General features: G+C 41.3%; 1 protein-coding gene across 9 annotated transcripts in view; it reads right to left on the reverse strand.

The window, feature by feature from the left end:
- Window positions 1-17,742, reverse strand: part of LOC124003597 (forkhead box protein P1-B-like) — a 247,620-nt gene that overhangs the window by 75,096 nt on the left and 154,782 nt on the right. For all 9 annotated transcript variants that reach the window (XM_046311984.1, XM_046311980.1, XM_046311979.1 and 6 more), the window contains one exon: window positions 7,667-7,819. In XM_046311984.1, the coding sequence (XP_046167940.1) occupies window positions 7,667-7,819 (153 nt within the window). The remainder of the gene's footprint in view (window positions 1-7,666; window positions 7,820-17,742) is intronic.

Below are 17,742 nucleotides of genomic sequence, written 5' to 3' on the forward strand. Positions count from 1 at the left end.
ACTTAAAAGGCTTTCATCATGTCAAACTGAAAATGCATTATCTATTGACCTGGAGATGCCCTCTGTAAAACAGAGAGGGGGAGAGAGAGAGATTCACCTGGCAAAAATTTACGGTAGATGATGGGTTCGTGTTTTTCCCCGTCGTATTTCTGAAGAATAACAAGCACTGCTCCATTGATATCATGAATATGTTCAATGCAAAATCTATCCGATGATGCTGACAAGATGACCTATCAAATGAATCATGATCATTTCATTTAAATATTAGAAGAAAGCCAACGAATCATTTCAGTGAACAGAGGAAGTCAAGAAACCATACAAAAGCAGTTTCTCTTTTCTTGTTTTCCGTTGCTCACCAGCTTCAAGGACTCAGCTTCAGTAGAACTAAGAAAGAAGTGATCTTTACACGTTGCTTTCAGAGAACACACAAGAGATTCAACAAGGGAATTGTTTTCAGTAGTCTGCCGCCCTATGTGTTGCATTTGCCTGTGCTCAAACAATCTGTCTACAACCAAAAAGATCATAATTATAAAGGGGGATAGGTTGTTTGTCAAGGCCATTAACATTATCTGTTTTTAGTCCAACTACACAAACATTCTCAGGATTGTATTTTCTGACCTGCTAATAGTGGCAAATAAAAGTCAACTTTCTTAATGGAGAGTTGATATAGAAAAGAGAGGCTGTCTTGCAGCCTGCAGCACCTCACAGCACCTAATGGTACTAGCGACATGAAAAATTAAGGCCCATCAAGGCCACCATCCAGACCTGGAACAGAACAAGTCTAATCAAGGCATTAGACTGATGGCACTGGAACCATGTTGACATAACATCTTCAGCCCAGTTGCATGTCACATATTCTAATGTAGGCGCTGGGTGCCTACCCAGGATGCCTTGCAGCGTGGTGTAGTTAACTGAGCAGGCTCCAAAGCAATGCCACAAACAAGCCTCTTTTTTCCCTTCTTCCTCCGCGGTGCGAGTGGACTATCAGCGAGGGTCCGACAGTGTTGTGCCTAATGACCTATTTCTCCACTCCTGATCCTGCGGCTGGCATAATTAGTTACCTGGGGCTGCAATCCAATTTGAAGTGATGACAAGAAAGTGATCCATGAAAAAGTAATAAGTTAAATCCAATTTCAGCCAGCCTCTAATTAAATGCACATGGAACTAATGAGTCAAACCCTACCATTTCACTGATAATGCTAATTAGCGTGGTGGGAGTTGCTCGCTCTCGTCCCGCGCCACTGTAGGTGTGAAGCGCGAGGTAAAGTGGCATAGACTTTTAATTACACGTCATTCTGTCAGTAATTTACTGGCTTTTTGACCAGTTAAGTATGTTAAGCTGCTCTCCAGCCTGCTAACAGCTGTTTGTGTGATTTAATATGATTCAAGGCACTGAGAAACAGTATGCAAGCAGCACATTCAGTATCTAGACTACACATTACATTGGGGGGGGGTTTGGAGGTAAAAACACCCCCTCTTCTTGGAGATATAAAACACAACAACCATTCCATGCTGATCAAGGATTCTCCTGCTTGGTTTCTCTCTCCCCCTTCTATGCAGGTCATTTTTTTCAGATGTTTCAGATATTCTGTGCTTCATTATTTTTGACTTGTATAAAATGAATTGGAGTGAGTCGCAGAGCTTGTGCACCTCTCTCTCTCTCTCTCTGTCTGTCTAATGGGGATACTGATGAGATGAATAGGTCTTCACTACAGATAGATCTTCACAGCTCTACACACATCAGGTGGCAGCTCACTGCATATCTCATACAGTTGAAGTCGGAAGTTTACATACACTTAGGTTGGAGTCATTAAAACTTGTTTTTCAACCACTCCACACATTTTTTGTTAACAAACTATAGTTTTGGCAAGTCGGTTAGGACATCTATTTTATGCATGACACAAGTAACTTTCCCAACAATTGTTTACAGACAGATTATTTAACTTATAATTCACTGTATCACAATTCCAGTGGGTCAGAAGTTCACATACACTAAGTTGACTGTGCCTTTAAACAGCTTGGAAAAATCCCAAAAATGATGTCATGGCTTTAGAAGCTTCTGATAGGCTAATTGACATCATTTGAGTCAATTGGAGATGTACCTGTGGATGTATTTCAAGGCCTACCTTCAAACTCAGTGCCTCTTTGCTTGACATCATGGGAAAATCAAAAGAAATCAGCCAAGACCTCAGAAAAACTTTGTAGACCTCCACAAGTCTGGTTCATCCTTGGGAGCAATTTCCAAACGCCTGAAGGTACCACGCTCATCTGTACAAACAATAGTACGCAAGTATAAACACCATGGGACCACGTAAATGTCATACCGCTCAGGAAGGAGACTCGAAGACTGTCTCCTAGAGATGAACGTACTTTGGTGAGAAAAGTGAAAATCAATCCCAGAACAACAGCAAAGGACCTTGTGAAGATGCTGGTGGAAACAGGTACAAAAGTATCTGTATTCACAGTAAAACGAGTCCTATATCAACATAACCTGAAAGGCCGCTCAGCAAGGAAGAAGCCACTGCTCCGAAGTGCACGAGGGTGGCAGCATCATGTTGTGGGGGTGCTTTGCTGCAGGAGGGACTGGTGCACTTCACAAAATAGATGGCATCATGAGGAAGGAAAATATGTGGATATATTGAAGCAACATCTCAAGAAAGTCAGGAAGTTAAAGTTTGGTCGCAAATGGGTCTTCCAAATGGACAATGACCCCAAGCATACTTCCAAAGTTGTGGCAAAATGCCTTAAGGACAACAAAGTCAAGGTATTTGAGTGGCCATTCTTTGGCCAGAACTGAAAAAGTGTGTGCAAGCAAGGAGGCCTACAAACCTTACTCAGTTACACCAGCTCTGTCAGGAGGAACGGGCCAGAATTCACCCAACTTATTGTGAGAAGCTTGTGGAAGGCTACCCCAAACGTTTGACTCATATTAAACATTTTAAAGGCAATGCTACCAAATACTGTCATGGCTGGCTGAAGGACTGGACCAAAGTGCAGCATGGTAAGCGTACATTTTCTCTTTATTAAAAAAATGATGCCAACAAAACGAAGAACAAAAACCAAACCGTGAAGCTTTGGGCTGTGTGCCCTGAACAAAGACAAAGTTAACTTCTCACAAAACAGGTGGGGGAAAAGGGTACCTAAGTATGGTTCTCAATCAGAGACAACGATAGACAGCTGCCTCTGATTGAGAACCACACCCGGCCAAACACATAGAAATTGAAAATCATAGAACATAGACTGCCCACCCAAATCACACCCTGACCAAACCAAAATAGAGACATAAAACGCTCTCTACGGTCAGGGTGTGACAAATACTAATTGAGTGTATGTAAACTTCTGACTCACTGGGAATGTGATGAAAGAAATAAAAGCTGAAATAAATCATTCTCTCTAACATTATTCTGACATTTCACATTCTTAAAATAAAGTGGTGATCATAACTGACCTAAGACAGGGAATTTTTACTCTGAATAAATGTCAGGAATTGTGAAAAAATGAGTTGAAATGTATTTGGCCAAGATGTATGTAAACTTCCAACTTCAACTGTAATTGTTGTATCATTGGACCAACAGGCTTCGATACAGCTTCTACCCCAAAGCCATTAGACTGCTTAATAGCCGTAACACGGCTAAATAGTTCATTAAATGGTTACCCGGACTATGTGCATTGACCCTATCTTGCACTGACTCTATGCACACTCACAAGACTAAATACAGTGCATTCGGAAAGTATTCAGACCCCTAGACTTCTTGCACATTTTGTTAGGTTACAGACATATTCTAAAATTGATTAACCCCCAAAAAATCCTCATCAATCTACACACAATACCCTATAATGACAAAGCAAGAACAGGTTGTTAGAAATTTTAGCAAATGTATTAAAATAAAAAAACTGAAATATTACATTTACATAAGTACTCAGACCCTTTACTCAGTACTTTGTTGAAGCAACCGTGAATGTGATTACAGCCTTGAGTCTTCTTGGGTATGACGCTACAAAAGGTTTGCATACTTACGTAAATAAGATATTTCTATTTTAGATTTTTATACATTTTCAAACATTTCTTAAAACTTGTTTTCACTTTGTCATTATGGGGTACTGTGTGTAGATTGACGAGGGGAACAAAATAATTGAATCCATTTTAGAATAAGGTTGTAACGTAACAAAATGTGTAAAAAGTCAGTTTCCGAATGCACTGTATCCTCCAAACACCAGGCATTATCCAAACACCAGGCATTATCGGGCATTATCACTTACATAAACACTTGTCTGTACTTGTGGCTTTCATTAGGATAGTTTCATCCTAGCAAAATGTAACATAACCTACGACACATTACAAAGCAGGCAATTTTGCATTTTATTTAGATACTATGGCCAACTAGCCTGTGTTCTTCACACGATTTGGGCAGAGGAGGAAAAAAGGCCCAGCTCTCTTTTCAATAGCTTAGTGACAGGTTGGGCAAGATCTTAGAATTTGTATTTTTTCTTTGTCTGTGAGAGAATGTGTAGTACTTCACTATGTACCAAAAACTGGCTGTACGCTGGAATCTTCCTTGTAGCCTGCTGTGTTTGTTGACCTCTGCTATACATTTTCCAGCCTGACTCGGGAAACTCTTTAGTTTGATCCCTTCAACTTATTTGAATCCTGACAAATGCACACACAACTAAAAGTTCAACACAACTAAAAGTTCAACACAACTGAAATATCAACACAACTGAAAGGTCAACACAACTACAACACAACTAAAAGGTAAACACAACTAAAAGGTCAATACAACTGAAAGGTCAACACAACTACAACACAACTGAAAGGTCAACACAACTACAACAATACTAAAAGGTCAACACAACTGAAAGTTCAACACAACTGAAAGTTCACCACAACTGAAAGGTCAACACAACTGAAATATCAACACAACTGAAATATCAACACACCTGAAAGTTCAACACAACTGAAAGGTCAACACAACTGAAAGGTCAGTACAACTGAAAGGTCAACAGGACTAAAAGTTCAACAGAACTTTAAGGTGAGCACAACTAAAAGGTCAACACAACTAAAAGGTTAACACAACTAAAAGGTCATCCTCTCTAGCTATTAATTGCCTCTTTAATTACAGATGTAGGATCTTAATTTGAGTCAGTTTTCTACAGCGGGAAAAGATTCCTGTGGCAACAGGAAATGTGATTGATCATTTGGATTATAATTAATGGAGATTTTTGTAGGGGTTGATACATTTTTCACTAGGACATATCAAGTATGAACTTTCTCAAAAACACAATACTGTTAATATAACCGTGTGTTAGTGTGGGTTTTCAGTGAATTTATGTCAATCATGAAGCTCATCTGCATTTCCTGCAGTGCAGGAAAATTCTCAGCGATAAAAGAGAGATTCAATTAAGATCCTACATGTGTACCTGTCATTAGACCTAGCTGCTAAGGGAAAGGGGCTATTAAATATATATATATATATATATATATATATATATATATATATACACACACACACGCATATAGAACAGTCCTTCGTATTAATGACCAAATATGCCCCGAAGTCATTTGCAATTTCGCACTGAAACAAACGTTCAAACAAAGATACACATGTGAGGCGGCTCAAACGGTTGATCTGAAAATAAGGGGTGATCTGAAAATAAGGGGTGATCTGAAAATAAGGGGTGATCTGCTGTAAGTGGTGATCTGCTGTAAGTGGTGATCTGATTATAAAATGGTGATCTGCTGTAAGTGGTGATCTTTGTAAGTAGTGATCTGAAAATATGGGTGATCTGAAAATAAGGGGTGATCTGCTGTAAGTTGTGATCTGCTGTAAGTAGTGATCTGAAAATAAGGGGTGATCTGAAAATAAGGGGTGATCTGCTGTAAGTGGTGATCTGCTGTAAGTAGTGATCTGAAAATAAGGGGTGATCTGCTGTAAGTAGTGATCTGAAAATAAGTGGTGATCTGCTGTAAGTAGTGATCTGAAAATAAGGGGTGATCTGAAAATAAGGGGTGATCTGAAAATAAGGGGTGATCTGAAAATAAGGGGTGATCTGCTGTAAGTGGTGATCTGAAAATAAGGGGTGATCTGCTGTAAGTAGTGATCTGAAAATAAGGGGTGATCTGAAAATAAGGGGTGATCTGAAAATAAGGGGTGATCTGAAAATAAGGGGTGATCTGAAAATAAGGGGTGATCTGCTGTAAGTGGTGATCTGAAAATAAGGGGTGATCTGCTGTAAGTAGTGATCTGAAAATAAGGGGTGATCTGAAAATAAGGGGTGATCTGAAAATAAGGGGTGATCTGCTGTAAGTGGTGATCTGCTGTAAGTAGTGATCTGAAAATAAGGGGTGATCTGCTGTAAGTGGTGATCTGCTGTAAGTAGTGATCTGCTGTAAGTAGTGATCTGCTGTAAGTAGTGATCTGCTGTAAGTAGTGATCTGAAAATAAGGGGTGATCTGAAAATAAGGGGTGATCTGCTGTAAGTGGTGATCTGCTGTAAGTAGTGATCTGAAAATAAGGGGTGATCTGCTGTAAGTGGTGATCTGCTGTAAGTAGTGATCTGCTGTAAGTAGTGATCTGCTGTAAGTGGTGATCTGCTGTAAGTAGTGATCTGAAAATAAGGGGTGATCTGAAAATAAGGGGTGATCTGCTGTAAGTGGTGATCTGCTGTAAGTAGTGATCTGCTGTAAATGGTGAAAACAGTTTCTCCTTGATATTACTGCCCCCATTGAGAGTAGTGATGAAAGAGAAAGAGGGAGAGGGAGAGGAGGAAAGAGAGAGAGAAAATGAGCGAGAGAGAATGAGAGCGAGAGAGTGAGAGATACCAAAGGGCACCTAAAGCTCCTAAAGGTTCATATCTCCTGCTGGAGAGTTGGAAACATCACCTACTCTTCCCCTCTCTTCTCCTTTATCCTCCTTTAAACAGGTCATCATGTTTCTATCACATATTAACCACTGCTACAACAGGCCTCGATCAGCAACACACATCATGTGTGCATTATTTCCTTGGCTTTGTTAAAAAATGGAATACATCAAAATATTTCCAAGAGGCTGATTTCTGAGGCTTTATTTTTTACTTTATTTAACTAGGCAAGTCAGTTAAGAGCAAATTCTTATTTTTAATGACGGTCTAGGAACAGTAGGTTAACTGCCTGTTCAGGGGCAGAACAACAGATTTGTACCTTGTCAGCTCGGGGGTTTGCACTTGCAACCTTCCGGTTACTAGTCTAACGCTCTAACCACTAGGCTACCCTGCCACCCCAGACATTCAGAACTGTGTTTATTCTACATAGTAATATAATTAATGTGTCACAGTCTGAGATGTATGTTGTTGATCACACTCACATTGCAATCCACACCCACAAACACACACACGCAAACGTGGTTGGCCTACAACCGTCACTCACTCTGCCTCTCTTAATTTCCTGTTTATGAAGGTTGCTTGGTACATTCACCCATGACAGAATGAAAACAGCACACAGTGTACTATAGAAAAGATCAAGAAAGTTCAGCTCTCCATTGCTCAACTTAATAAGGGACTTTTCCAACAGACCAACCACTTTTGTTTGTCTTGAGGTCTCCAACTTGGAAGCAACAATATGACGGTTGACTGGTGTAAACATACACTGTTTGCATGTTCTTAACAAACATATGACAGTGTGTTCTGGTACCTGTAGGCTTGGCTGATTCTCATTGTCTTTGGGGGATTTTAGATCGGTGCCTTGCTGAAGCTGCAGCTGCTGTTGTTGTTGTTGTTGTTGTTGTTGTTGATGTTGCTGTTGTTGTTGTTGCTGTAGAAGGATCTGCCGAGCCACTTGAAGAGCCTGAAAGAGAGATGAAAATGATGGTGGGTTAAAAAAGGGAACAACATTGAAACTAAAATCAGATATTTGATTGTGTCTTGGGGCTCAACCCTTCCCTTGAGACCACTCTTCTTTTAACACAACAGATGTAACCCAAACAACGACGTGTTCTTGGACTGCTGATAGATAACAAAACAAACAGGATTTTACACAAATCAATAGCCACAGGCCAATGCAAATACTTTCTGTTGATTTAGATTTTATTTTATTAGGATCGCCATTAGTCGATGCCAATGGTGACAGCTAGTCTTACTGGGGTCCTACTCGTAGCGAAAAGACAATACAGAAAAAAGTCTTAACAATTTACATACATTTATAAACATGAACATGTAGTGTGCGTGTGTATACTGTAGGTTGCAATTACAGTAAACAGAAAAAGTCAAGAGGCACAGAACGGTGCTTTTTGATCCTCCTCTCCCCCTGTCCACTCCCCTCCAGAAAGTAAATAAAAGGTTTATTGCTGCTCCAAATATCTGTTAAAGGACACGGCCTTCTCAGTGGAAAACAAAATACAGTGCAGTCACATGTTTATTGCTCCAGCTACTCCCTTTTCCCTCACGATAAATAATCAAACATGCCATCCAGAACAAACAAAGCTGGGGAGCCGGGAAAAACAGTGGTCATGAAAACCACACTGATACCAAGAAAAGCAAGCGTGTGTTCCCACAGTGAGCCGCCAGCCTCCTCACACCTACACCAGTAAAACATCTGAGTAAATAACTAGGCTCATACTTTCCATACTCCACAGACGATTACTCCCACAATTAAACTAACAGTCCGAGCCCATCCCGCACAGCAGAGTAATAGTCCTCAAGTCAATTATTTGATGAGTCAGGTTGATTGCCAGATGCAAATGAAAAGTGGTATGTTGAAGACGAAAATCGGAAAAGGTGGAGGGGGGGAGGTGCTCAGAGTACGTAAGAGGGAAATGTAAAGAAACGCGTGAAAGAGTAAGAGGAATGTATGGAAGATGGTATGAAAGTGAAATAGGAAAAGGAAGAGGGTATGGTGAAAGGCTTTTAGAGAAACAGAGAGAGTGATAGGAGAAGATGATCTATAGGCCTGTAAATGCTCTATAAAGGAAAGGATGAGAGGGGAGTCCAGCTCAGAAGCAGGGGCAAACAGCTGTGCACTGCTCTGCACCGTGTGTGTGTGTTGACCCTCTCAAACACAGGCCTGTGGGATGACATCATGAGGCAAGAATATAACCACAGGCTACAAAGAGGCCACTCTCCTGGCGTTTTACCCTTCCACCATTAAAACATGTTCTCTCTCTCTTTTCTCTCTCTCCCTGCCTATAGCTTGTGAGGGGAAAACCCCAGCCCACACATTCATAAAGATAGTGTAACCTTTTCTTGTGACAGTGTGAGATCTACTCCAACACAAACAGAGAAATCCAACGCAATGCTAAGGTACAAACAATAACCTACTATTTATAGCCCTAATTATAAGAACATGATATTTAACCCATTCAGTTACAGTATGACAAACTTCCTATCTTCCCACCTACAGTGGCAGACCTACCTAGCACTTAAAGCATGCAATACAAGATCAATGTAATTCAATAATCTCAAGTAGGTTATTGTAGGTAAGAATAAGTTGACGGTTAAAAGTTATATACACATTGCACTACAGTACTTATGAAAAATGTGCAGCATAAAGTCGAGTTGAAATAGACAATAGACCACAGAGCTGTGTAATGGAATAAAGGACAGAAGGTTCTTCTTCGATGACACAATAATCTTACCTGGTGAGGCAGCATGGCACAACAGAGCACCAAATAGTTAAGCCAAGCCTACGGATTACTACAGGGGAACATTTATGAATAAACAAAAGTAGTATTTAGTTTTCTCTGTAACTTATGACACATGCATGCTTTGGTGTAACCTGTCTGGGTTACGAAGAGGGGTGTTGGAACTAAGATACTTGAGTCAACAGGATATGATGGGAGTTTTTAGATACTAATGGGTGAAGACATATATTTCTGGGAATCATTAACAGGAAAAAACCTGGCACAACACCTACAGTACTGCATCATCAATCAGCATACATACAGTAACTGTGACGTTGCGATGGAACACTGTGTATTGCGACTGTGTATTGCGACTGTGTATTGCGATGGAACACTGTGTATTGCGATGGAACACTGTGTATTGCGATGGAACACTGTGTATTGCGATGGAACACTGTGTATTGCGATGGAACACTGTGTATTGCGATGGAACACTGTGTATTGCGATGGAACACTGTGTATTGCGATGGAACACTGTGTATTGCGATGGAACACTGTGTATTGTAAGATCATCCACGTTGATCTCAAGTTGATCATCAAATAGAAACTAACCTCATTAAGACTTTCATATTTGATCAAGTAGAAAAGCAGTCAGAAATTAATCACTTACAGTATTAGTCATACTGTTTGGGCTCTGTTTTCCCCAATGACTTTATAAAATAGTTTTAAAAGCGAAAGACAGGATGAGTCAAAAGACCGTCATTATCGAAAAATAACGACATAAAAAGGTCTAGCTGGGGAACCTATGTAGAGTGTTTCCGAGTTGAGGCCGGCTAGAGGCTGAGGAATGATTTGTTGTTTAACAAGGCGACTGTAGCTGGCTGCCTTGGAGAGGCCTGATGCTGTGCTAAAATAACCCATTGTGAGCTGTCACTGTGATGTTTACACAGCACCCACTCTTCTCTTCACACAAGGCCTCTTCTCTCTCTCTCTTCTCTCTCTCCCCTCTTTCCCTGGAATTCATCTCCTTTTGATCTAACATTCAAAGGTACTGGGGCTTGATAGACGTACAAGTCTAAAAGCAGCTCCAGACGCGCTAAACTGCCAGCGGATGACAGACCGGAGCATCTAAAGAGCAGAGAAATGAGGAGAACAGCATGTTGTCTGGGCACTACAATAGCACAAATCAAGAGACATATTAGGTGGAACTGATCAGATACAGTTCAAAGACAGATAATACAAACAGATAACTAGGATGCAAAGGGAACAGGAGACTGCCGTGCTTTAGGGCCAAGCAGATGTCAAGCTAAGGGGGGAAATACTGTATGTTTATAGAATTAACTAGGGTTTTACACAGAAATACACATATTCAAGTTTTGACTTATTCTAATGTACAGAACCAGTAGATTGAACTGTGTGTATTTCTAACTGGCAAAACATGTCATGAGTAACATGAGGCTTGCCAATTGGATTTAGATATTTGTACGTGCAGAACCTGTCTATGTACAGGTGCAACTGAAGAAGCTTCATTACAATGTGCTGCTATGGTTGTTTGTACTACATGCTAAGTTGTAGCTGTACAGTATGAGCTAGGATAAGGAACAAAATAAACACGCACACACACACACACACACACACACACACACACACACACACACACACACACACACACACACACACACACACACACACACACACACACACACACACACACACACACACACACACACACACACACACACACACACACACACACACACACACACACACACACACACACACACACACAAACAAACACCCTCCAGGATCTGACAAGGTCTTATTGCCAACAAAGACAACGCAATTTGATATCCTTGTCATTTGCACATTCTCTTTCAAATGTGATCAAAGTTCACACCTTCCCCTGTGTTAACTGGTCTGTTTTAATAAACAGCGGCTGCCTTATTTCTAAATCTACTTTCACACCATATTAGCGAGTAGAGCCTCTGAAAAGGCAGGAGCAGCTCTCATGTCCCAGGGCTATCTAGCAGTGATAAGGGAATGGCTAAGTACTAGATGTCTTTATATGCAGTCTGCACATGTGGATTATTTACAGGCTTTGCGTTTCCTGCTGTTAAAGCCAGCTCTGGGTGCCATACAAATCCCTGCTCTGAGAATTACCACAAGTCTTTGCTTTGATTCGGCCCGAAACTTTTTACTATGTTGTAATGGCACGCACATTCTGGGCATGACCAAAGGCACTTCTTTATCTCTCTACATCTGTTGACCTTGAGTAAACAAAAAATACAAACAACTTGTGTTCAACTGTGGAGGAATTCAAATGCACTGGTTATTGAGAGATACGTCTAGTGGTAGGCTACGTTCCTCGGAAAGAAGAGACCAGCAACAATCATCCTCCAGTTGAAACTGACAGACAAATGTGAGCCAGGTAAAGAGAGTGGTTGTGTGAAAACTGAGAGGGCTCCATTCAGGGTGGCTCCACTGCAAGAGGTGTGGTGACGTGGGTCTGGTCTAGTGTGTTTGTTTAGGCCCATCAGGAGAGAGCCCTCTATATTTCCTCCGACTCACCAATGTCCTCCAACTCCAACGTCAGTGTAGACCTTGAATGTGAAATTATTTCAAACAAATTGACCCTAACTGCTAGAAGATGTGTGCGCAGATGTAATCGGATCCCTGTGGCCATTGTGGAGACTGGAGAGAGAGGAAAAATGGCAGAGAGAGGAGAGGAGTGGAGGAAAGCGGAGAGGAGTAGAGGAGAGCGGGGTCCAGTGCTCGCTGTTTACCCAGTGGCTGGAGTTAACTAGACAGGAGACCAAGGTTCTCATACGGCCAGCAAAAACACAGCTAATAGGTTTGTCCTTAATGTAGTCCTGCTCAGCAGACACAGGCATTTCTCCCCCTTCTCAGGTCTGTGGGTTTTCCTGGTGATGTGGCCTAAATGTCAAGGTTATCCGCTTAACTTTCTAAGTGAAAGAGCACACGTCTCAACCCATCTGACATTTATGGCTCTGGCTCTACCCCGGCAATGTTTTATCCAAACAAAGGGCTTCAGTAGCCCTGTGCAATGAGCCCACTTCTCTCTGGATCCTCCTGGTGTGTTCATAGTACAGTAGGCTGACTCTCTCCTACAGAGTGGAAAGCTGTTCCTTCCTTCATTTTTGTAAATTATTCCTTCATTTTTGTAAATTATGCAGGCTATTGTAAGACTGGCGGGGAATTTATTGAAACTGGGAGAGTTACTCACACATTTTTAGAATAGGACAAGTAGGATGATGTGTGATCAGTGGGGCATTGAGTGTGCAAACATATAGTAATGGAATTCACTTACAATAAGTGTCATTTTTATTGAAATGCATATGATTTGGGACCATTTTTAAACACGTGAGCAGATAAGCAGCAGTAGGAATCATGTCAATTTATATGAATTGAGTTCTATACTTTTTTTTGTACAATGGCTGTTTATCTGTAATGCAAAGTAGGCAGGGCTGTATTCCCTGTAAGTATATAATTAATGCCATTTCCAAAAAGCCTCTCCACATGGAAAACAGGCACCCATGTTTAAACCTCACGCATTACAGGCCCTCTGAAAAACACTCTCTAACCCATGTTTAGATTTCCAAACTAATTCATGTAGAATACATAAATAAATCAATGTTTTGTACCCACTTCAAACCATTATATGCCTTTCCTTTGCTGCACTTTTCAACTAATCTATTAATATTTATGACAACACTAAACATTTCAAATTGCCATGTTTAAACAATATAAAGCACAGCATGCAATTATATAAGATGCAAGCCGACTTCAATAAAAATCAAATTTTGTTTTGTTCCCCCCATAACAGGTAATGCGATGGCTTGACAAATGTTTTTAATGGGGATAATGGAGTGAAAGAGAAACAGGGTAGAAAGTAAACTTATTAAACATGAGTGTGGATGGAAGAGGGTGCTGTGGAGCGGGACTAATGATGGAGGGCAGGGAGTGAAGGGAGAGGAGGAGGGAGAGAGAAAGAGGGAGGGTAGAGAGGGGAGGGAGTATGGAGCAGGCGCAGAGCAGAGAGTAAACAGTGGGCCCGGAATCTACTCTGAGCCTGGTACAGGCGGCCCGGGAGGTCAGCTCAGCTATGCAGGCCCAACAGGTTCCGCTTGTTTGGATTCTCTAGCAGCTTAACAACAGATGGAAAAAAGTAGGCCCAGAGGTCTGGGTCAAAAAATACACATAGAAAATCACACATACTGTAGACACAGCACACACACAGCACACACACACACACGCATGCACACACATGCAGTTTTGTCTGATTACGGGACACCAACTTCCTATCATGATTCAATAACATAATGCAAATCTCCCCTCCGTGAAGGCATTTTTGTCCCCGCTATTCAACAGTTATTAAATGAATACTATGTTTATTACTGCTTTAGAGTGGTGTAAACTCATAAACACCCTCCTGACTACAAGGGAAGCTGTCAACTAATATTGTTTCCCTCATGAGTCGCTCTTCCACCTCAATTACGCCTTTCAACTTCCTAGGCACTGTATGATAAAGTGGCCGTAAAAATCATTCACATTAATACACCATTGTGCATCTGCTGCTAAAGGTAATTAAAGAAGTAAATGACTCATAAGAATAGACATATGAGCCGCAAAATGAAAGGCAACTGGGCTGCCTCATGAAAATATGTACCATTAAGATACTGCATTTTCATATTCAGGGTAATCAGCTCCACTAGCCTGATGCTGATTTAATCCACTTCACTAGCGAAGTCTATCAGAGCGCGTCACTTTCTCTCCCCTTGCATTCTGCTCCAGCACCGCCCGTGAATGGCACCACAAAAGGGAGGTCACACAGAGGCAAATCAGTAGGGGAGCAGTCAATGCTTTGGTTCCGTTTCGATGGCAGAAAGAAAGGGAAAAGAAAGAGAGGGAGATTTAGTGAGGAAGAGAAGAGAAAAAATAAAAAGATAAATAATTTTTAAAAAAAGAAAGAGCTGGGAACAATGCAAGGCAGATCTCAGTCTATACCATCCTGCTGCCTTTCCCTTTTCCTTGCCAATACCAACGCCTGGGGATGCCCATTCTGCTGTAATTTCCGTCAAGTCGATAAAACACAGAAAATGTATTGGGCATGCAAACTATTTAGACGGGTGCTTGAAAAAACATTGTTTCGTTTGTTATTGCATTTTCGTCTGCAGAGTTGCATCAGGTAGTGGTTAGGAGTGTCGTGCTTGGGAAAGGATGATTCTAAAACGCAGCGTGAGGCAAGGATTCTGTGGAAATGTATCCAGCGTTGAAGCGTAGTGTTTAGAATGGGAAAGCCTCCTTGTTTTTCATCTCATTCACATTACTCAACTTCATCAATACAGCAGCAAACTCTCAAGTTACTCTCAGCAAAGCCCTAAATCTCTGATTTGAGTTGCACTGAATATAGATGAATACAGGCAGCCTACACATTACACACACAACACCCCGTAACAAAGCAGTGCTTCAGGAGGAGACTGATATACTGCATCAGACAGTACATGGGGGAGTTAGACTGCTCAGGGCACTGGCTGCTTCTGTGTTGTCAGTTGATTGGTCCTCAATTCCTCTACTATGGGTTTACTACTCTGCTGGTCAACCGTCTGACACAAAAATAAATTTGTCCCATAATATGATGCATGCCACCAATCAGAAACACCTAAAAGGTAGAGTGACATTACCTACAGCCTATCACTGCTGTCAGGGCAGGGTAAGGGAGTCCATAGGACAGGATTTAATGTGGTGTGCTATGTCCCTAGAGAAAACACTATCTTCCCAAACCTTGCTGTTGATTTCACAAACACGGAATTCAGTCAAATGATATGGCACAGAAGCCATCCCTTGGTTGCTACTGCATTTTGGTTACACTTAATATATTTGTGGTATACTAAACATAAAAATAAATGCTTATATCATAGCTCCACTGATCCAAAACTACAGATGTAGGATATTAAGTTGATCACTCTTGTTTCTGAGAACTGTCCTGCACCACAGGAAATGCAGATGAGCTTTGTGATGTATATAAATTCACAAAAATCTCTAAGACACGGTTATATTAACAGTATTGTTATTTTCATGTAGCCCACTTTTGGCCAACTAATAGCCTAACCACTGTTCAAGCAACATTATGGACTAAACGTTCAAATCCTATTGCTGCAGGATTATTTTGGTAAAATTAAGATCCTACACCTGTATATATATACACATCATCTGCCATTGATTTCCCTTGTCTTGACCTGGGACCTAAAGCACGTAAACCCCCTGTATGAGGTCTATGAGGTGCCAGTGGAGGAATCCCAGTGTGGATGGAGAGAGAGTTACTCTACGGGAGAATAATTCTATAAATCACAGTGAGCCCAATTGGCCATGGTCTGTGGATTGAGTTGCAGTGGAGTGGCAGCTCCCTGTGAATAGCACTGTCTCCGTTGAAGTCATTCCAAGACGGGTAATATGATCCCAGACAGACAGGAATAAAGGAAGAGGGAAAAATCTGATTGCTTTGGCCATAAACTATAGTGCTCTCCTGGCTGAGTCTGAACAGATCTCCAGTCAGCTTGGACTGAATATGATGCATAGTAGTGTTCTAACGAAAGACAAGAGGGCAAAGACAAGAGGGCAGCCATACTCTTTTAGTTTAATTGGCTTGAACATGGACACTGGGCGTTACTCAAACTCTCACAAGTCATATTGGCGTGGACAAGTGTGAGTGAAGTAACAGCAATTCAATGCAGGTCCTGTAGCTGTAAGTAAGCACTTTTAACTAACATAACATCCTGTAGTAATTAGCATGCAAAGCGCAGCGCGGTGACAGAATTGGCTGGCTTCAATCAGCCTGAGACACCTTCAGCACTCTGAACAGACACCTCCTGAGCTGCAGGCTTCAATAAACGTTGCAGGAGAAGATGATCATGAGGAAAATTAAGTTATCTGGCAAGCTTAAAGGCCTTACATAAACATGTGGTGGAAATATTAAACAACGCAGACTGTGGCCTCCAAAAATCTGGCTTCTCTAGAAAATACACTGAGTGTACAAAACATTCAGAGTATTGAGTTGCCCCACCTTTTGCTCTCAGAACAGCCTCGATTCATCAGTGCATGGACTCTACAAGGTGTCGAAAGCGTTCCACAGGGATGCTGGACCATGTTGACTCCAATGCTTCCCAAAGTTGTGTCAAGTTGGCTGGATGTCCTTTGGGTGGTGTACCATTCTTGATACACATGGGAAACTGTTGAGCGTGAAAAACCCAGCAGCATTGTAGTTCTTGACATACTAAAACCGGTGAACCTGGCACCTACTACCATTCCCCGTTCTAAGGCACCCAACCATTTGTCTTGCCCATTCACCCTCTGAATGGCACACATACAAGATCCATGTCTCAATACTATCCATGCTTAAAAATCCTTCTTTAACCTGCATTTGACAGGTGACATCAATAAGGGATCAGAGCTTTCACCTGGATTCACCTGGTCAGTCTAACTTATGGAAAGAGCAGGTGTTCCTAAGGTCTTGTACACTCAGTGTATGTCCTGATGGAACTTGAATGAATTTGAAATGAATGCAATTAGGTGATGAATCTCTCTAGATTCTGATCAAGCATTAGTCAATAATAAATCATCACCATCATTCTATTTTACTTGTTCTGTCCACCCCTAAAAATGCGAAACATACATACACAGCATGGTGGGAATGAAACAAACCCTAAGTGAAATGCAGGCATAGCTACAAACAGTAATAGCCCAAACAACAAGCACTGCAAGAACCAAGGGCATATGGGCTTTAGAATAGGGGGGCCAGGCGGGAAATGACAGACTGCTGTTCACCTCCATTAGCTGCTACAGTATGTGAGAGCGGTGCATCTAGCAGCACACGACCTGTGAAGAATCTTAGATATCGCTCCATCTTGGAATGGGATTGCCGCATTAATTCCTGGGAACTGTAATCTCTCAAGCAAATCAAATTACTCTCATTAACCCCACAAGAAAACTGCCTCTGTAATAAGTATGAATAAAAAGTATTTATTACCAATAATCACCTCTTTAATGTGAGCCAGCTTACAACAGCTTTTATTTTTGCTGATTAAGTTTAAAAAACGAGAAACAGGAAGGACGTTTGTGCGCACAGTGCGAGCAC

Source organism: Oncorhynchus gorbuscha, linkage group LG18 (genome assembly GCF_021184085.1).
Source record: "Oncorhynchus gorbuscha isolate QuinsamMale2020 ecotype Even-year linkage group LG18, OgorEven_v1.0, whole genome shotgun sequence".
Lineage (NCBI taxonomy): Eukaryota > Metazoa > Chordata > Actinopteri > Salmoniformes > Salmonidae > Oncorhynchus > Oncorhynchus gorbuscha.